Source organism: Grammomys surdaster, unplaced genomic scaffold (assembly GCF_004785775.1).
Source record: "Grammomys surdaster isolate TR1022 unplaced genomic scaffold, NIH_TR_1.0 425, whole genome shotgun sequence".
Lineage (NCBI taxonomy): Eukaryota > Metazoa > Chordata > Mammalia > Rodentia > Muridae > Grammomys > Grammomys surdaster.
The window spans coordinates 450,180-455,052 of NW_021604844.1; the positions used below are offsets into that span (position 1 = coordinate 450,180).

General features: G+C 43.8%; 1 protein-coding gene across 1 annotated transcript; it reads left to right on the forward strand.

Annotated features, from left to right (window-relative positions):
• Positions 1–1,881: 1,881 nt before the first annotated feature.
• LOC114632775 (olfactory receptor 51A7-like) lies at positions 1,882–3,424 on the forward strand. Its single transcript, XM_028781387.1, has 2 exons — positions 1,882–1,897; positions 2,508–3,424. The coding sequence occupies exons 1-2, from the start codon at positions 1,882–1,884 to the stop codon at positions 3,422–3,424; spliced, it is 933 nt and encodes a 310-aa protein (XP_028637220.1).
• The last annotated feature ends 1,449 nt before the right edge of the window (positions 3,425–4,873 follow it).

The window sequence follows — 4,873 nt, forward strand, 5'->3', positions numbered from 1 at the left end:
AGGGAATTGAGGGTGACCTTGTTAGACTTCAGTGAAAGTGGAGGGCCAAGGTCCCCGAAAGTTTGGATCCCCTACTGTGTGGGAATTCGAGAGCAGGGAGATGGGACTGGGAGGATGTTTGGAGCACACCATCACAAAAATTAGGAGGAGGGGGTATGGGATAAGGGATTTTGGGGGAGAATGAGAAAGGAGATAACATTGAAAGGTAAATACGTATAGTATCCAATTAAAAACCCACACAGATAAAGGATTTAAAAAAAGGGAGTTTACTTATTTTAAATTAATTTCAAAAGTTTCTAGGAGTTGCAAATTGGCTAAGACCATATTTTAAGCTCTCCACAAAAGAATTTAAATCTCTGTTCAATATTCTCAAGAGAGAGGTAAACCCTAACTTCCTCAACAGTTAATTGACAAAAGAGAGGTAATCTCACAAAAAGTAGAAAAAGCTATTTCTAATCAATATATCATGTAGTCTGATTAATTGTCAGTGGTGCTATAAAAGTCCTTTGACAAAAGATTATTAATATAGGTTTATATATCCTTAAATAAGGTCTTCATGACTCTCTGAGTGTGGAAGGAGCAACTGTTGGCGCTTCTGCCCTGATTTTACAAGAACTCTGAAAAATTGGTTTTAAAAACAAAAGAGGGGGAACGGTACCCCCTCAGAAGGAGTTCCCCTGAAATTCTCTCCATCATGCCTTGTTCACTTTTCTCTCTCTAAAGCTGAAAGCTCATGGCAAATCTCTTGCTGACCATGTTGGTGACCTCGGGCACCACCAAGACCAACAAAACTTTGCCACAGATATGGGGAAGGACCCTCATACCCGTAAAGGGAATGCCCCAGACCCAGTTCCCTTATGGAGCCGAGGACTGATATGCCTGTCCAATACCACAGAAGGCACAACTAACCGGCTACCACAAATATTAATGAAAAAAATAGATACCCTCACAAAGCGAGGCCCAACCACAAATACGATGAATAACAATTTACATCCAGGGAAGAGAAATCTCCCTGAGAATCCCCTTCTTTTTTCTTTCCCGGTAAAAATGAATCACCTGTGATGCCTGCTGTAGAAATTCTAATCCAGATGAGCCAGAAGCCAGGATCCTCGCCCTTATCCTCACCCCCTACCTTTTCCCACCTGCACAAGGTCCCCTGAAGCTTGGCAACTGCAAGATCCTGCTTGGCAACTGCAGATAGACTCAAAGCAGTGTACCATACCATCTGAAGAATAGCAGGGAGACCATAACTCAAGCAGTGTACCATATCTTCTGAAGAATAGCAGGTTGCAGTCCTCCTCGCCCCCACGAATAACTAGGACCCGCCGGTCGGGTCAAGTGGCACCCAGACGTGGGGCTCGAGGCACGGACCCCTCCAGACGGACCCTCATTGAGAGGATGTGCGCAGGACATCAAGATTGAGCGAGACAGAGATCGTCACCTGCGACCTTTCGTCCACGGAACCAGGTTGATGCTGCCATCAAGAAGACGGTTGAAGTTCATTACCATCAGCTGAAAATTGAAGAGGATCCAGAAGTGACTCCGCAGGAGACTGACACAACTGCCAGCTCCCCTGCCTCCCCCTACGGTCAACCCCTAGACTTCCACGCCCTCCAGAAGGGTTCCTGGTATGCCTGGCTTTGCCCTCTTTTCTCTGGCTAGAGAGCTTGGCCTCTTGATCACCACAACAAAAATTGGCTTTTTCCTAAACCAAGGCCGCCCTTGATATGGCCACTAACATTGGGGAGCCTTCCTTTATGACAATATTACACCCCAAACTGACAAATGGTTGGTAACTTGAACATTTACAAGAGACTAGGATGGCTGTGAGTTAGCCCAATGACGGGATTATTGTAGGTCCACTTCCCAGGGGCCCACTCAATGCAGCCGAAAAAGAGTGGGTGGTGCTGGGAGTGGGTGCAGCCTACATGGCCTAAGACAGGGCTCTCACCCTCCTTTCACCCACATCAGAGTCCCTTGACGTTGCCCATCGTAGACAGCCTAAAGCCTTCGACCATCGATGTGACTCGTCTCACATCAGTGTTTTGGGGTTGTGAACTTGTCTAAGACCCCCCATAATTAGACATCCAAATTCAAAATTCACATAGTTGGGATTGATCATAAGACGCCTTCTCTAACTAAACAGAGAAGGGGGAGATGCCAGAAGCCAGGACCCTCGCCCTTACCCTCACCCCTTATCTTTCCCCACCTGCACAATGTCCTCTGAAGCTTGGCAACTGCAAGATCCTGCTTAGCAACTGCAGATAGACTCAAAGCAGAGTACCATATCTTCTTAAGAATAGCAGGGAGACCATAACTCAAGCAGTGTACCATATCTTCTGAAGAACAGCAGGTAGATCATAATTCGAGGCAGTGTACCGTATAGACCATGACATGTTTCAAGGCACAGGCCAAGAAGATTTTGTACTTTTCCACCACCTGGCCCCTCTTACCCTCTCCCCTTGTAAAACATGCTATAAAAAAGCATTTCATGTTCAAAAAAAAAGAAATAAAAAAAAGATTCCTCCTTATCGTAATCCCTGGACTACAGAAGAGTCACATCTGGGTGTCCATTCCTTTCTCCTTTGTGTATGTTCTCTCCTTCCTGGGAAACGTTATAGTCCTCTTTTTTATAAAGACAGAAGAAAGCCTCCACAAGCCCATGTATTTCTTCCTTTCCATGCTCTCCATCTCTGACCTGGGACTGTCCCTCTCTTCCTTACCCATAACCTTGGGACTATTCTTGCTTGGAACTCATGAAATTCATGCAGCTGCATGTTTTGCCCAGGAGTTTTTCATCCACTTGTTCACAGTCACTGAAGCTTCTGTGCTGTCCTTAATGGCATTTGACCGATATGTGGCCATTCACAGCCCTTTGAAATACAGTACACTCCTAACCAGCTCCAAAGTTACCAAAATCGGGGTTTCTCTGACTTCCAAGAATGTTCTTTTAATCCTTCCACTGCCCTTTCTCTTGCAAAGACTGAAGTACCGTCACCAAAACCTGCTCTCCCACTCCTACTGTCTCCATCAGGATGTCACGAAGCTGGCTTGTTCTGACAACAGAATCAATGTTGTCTATGGGATGTGTGCTGCACTTTCTACAATATTGGATTTGGTATTTATTATCTTTTCCTATATAATGATATTAAAAACAGTTCTGGGGATTGGAAGCCCCAGAGAGCAGTTCAAGGCTCTCAACACCTGTCTTTCTCACATTTGCGCTGTGCTCATCTTCTATGTGCCCATGCTAAGTGCAGCCATGCTCCACTGCTTTGCCAAGAATGTGTCTCCTCTAACCCACATCATCATGGCTGATGTTTTCCTCCTGGTACCACCCCTGATGAATCCCATCGTATATTGCGTGAAAACCCGACAAATCCGAGAAAAGGTTTTGAGGAAACTTTGTTCAAAAAGAAGCTGATCCAAGAAAGAAGAAAGTAAATAAAGGTGTAGTAATTAAATAGACTTAATATTTAGCTGGGATGAAGCACGATACACAGAACCATGTTGAGTAAGAATGAACTGAATACCCCTAGTACCTCAGTCTGATGATGCTCAGGATCCTAGAATCATTTTTACCTCATCCAGAGACTAGAGGATAGATGGGTTATGGTGTTCAACATGGTGGGTATCATTAGTGTCTGTTAGATAGCACACAGAGCAAATGTCTCATGAAGTTCAGTACACTGAATGTCCTTAGCATCAGACTGCTCTTGAGACTCCCAGACTGTACAACTCATAACTGAACCATAAAAGAATATTAGAAGACAGTGTTCCTTCCTCTTAAAACTATTTTCCAATAAAATAATGTAAAAATATCTATATATGTACCTATTCTAACATCATTCTTCTACATTCCTTTACTTTGTGAGAAAATAAAAGCTACTACCCAAGAGAAGGCCTAGGGGTTCTTATTCATTTTCTTAATGTTGCTGGTGCTGCTGAGTGGCTCTGGTTTGTTCCAGGATACTCTGCCTGTATACACACACATGCTTTTCTTTTTTATTTTTTGAGATTATAAGTTCATTTTTTAGAATTCTTTAATCTTTTTATAGTCCAGTCTTTATCTTCCTCCCAGTCTGCTGTCTGACTGTTCCACATCCCATACTTCCTTGCCCCCCACCGAGTCATCAAGAGAATGTCTCCACCTCCTCACCCACATCCCACCAGCCCTCCCCCACTCCCTGGAGCCCCAAGTCTCTTGAGGTTTAGGTGAACCTTCTCTCACTGAGTCAAGATCAGGCAGTCCTCTGCTGTATATGTGTTGGGAGCCTCATATCAGCTAGTGTATGCTGCCTGGTTGGTGGCTCAGTGTCAGAACAATCTCAGGGGTTCAGGTTAGTTGAAACTGCTGGTCTTCCTATAGGGTTGCTCTGCTCCTCAGCTTCTTTCACCTTTCCCCTAATTCATCCACAGGGGTCAGCAGCTTCTGTCCATTGGTTGGGTATAAATATCTGCATCTGACTCTTTCAGCTGCCTGTTGGGCCTTTTGAAGGGTAATCATGCTAGACTCCATGCATGGATCCTAGCATATAAGCTCATCTTTACTGCCTTCTCTTTCTTTCCTCTCCATCCTCCCTTGTATCTCTCCTTATTTTCTTTCAAATTAATGGCCCCTCTTTCTTTAATAGTTGTTACAAATATGCATAAATGTATACACAGACAGCAGGAAAATTGGATTCCCCAGGATATACCAACTGGTTATCCAAAATCAAATAAAAACATATACACAATTTTAACTATAGATTGTCAGCATATTTGGGTATTAATTTTAAACTAATAGACCTATTGCTTGTAGAGTCATGTGACTCACATTAACAAAAGTAATTGTATTAGTCAGTGTTTCCCTATGTAGACCAGTGAGGCCTCA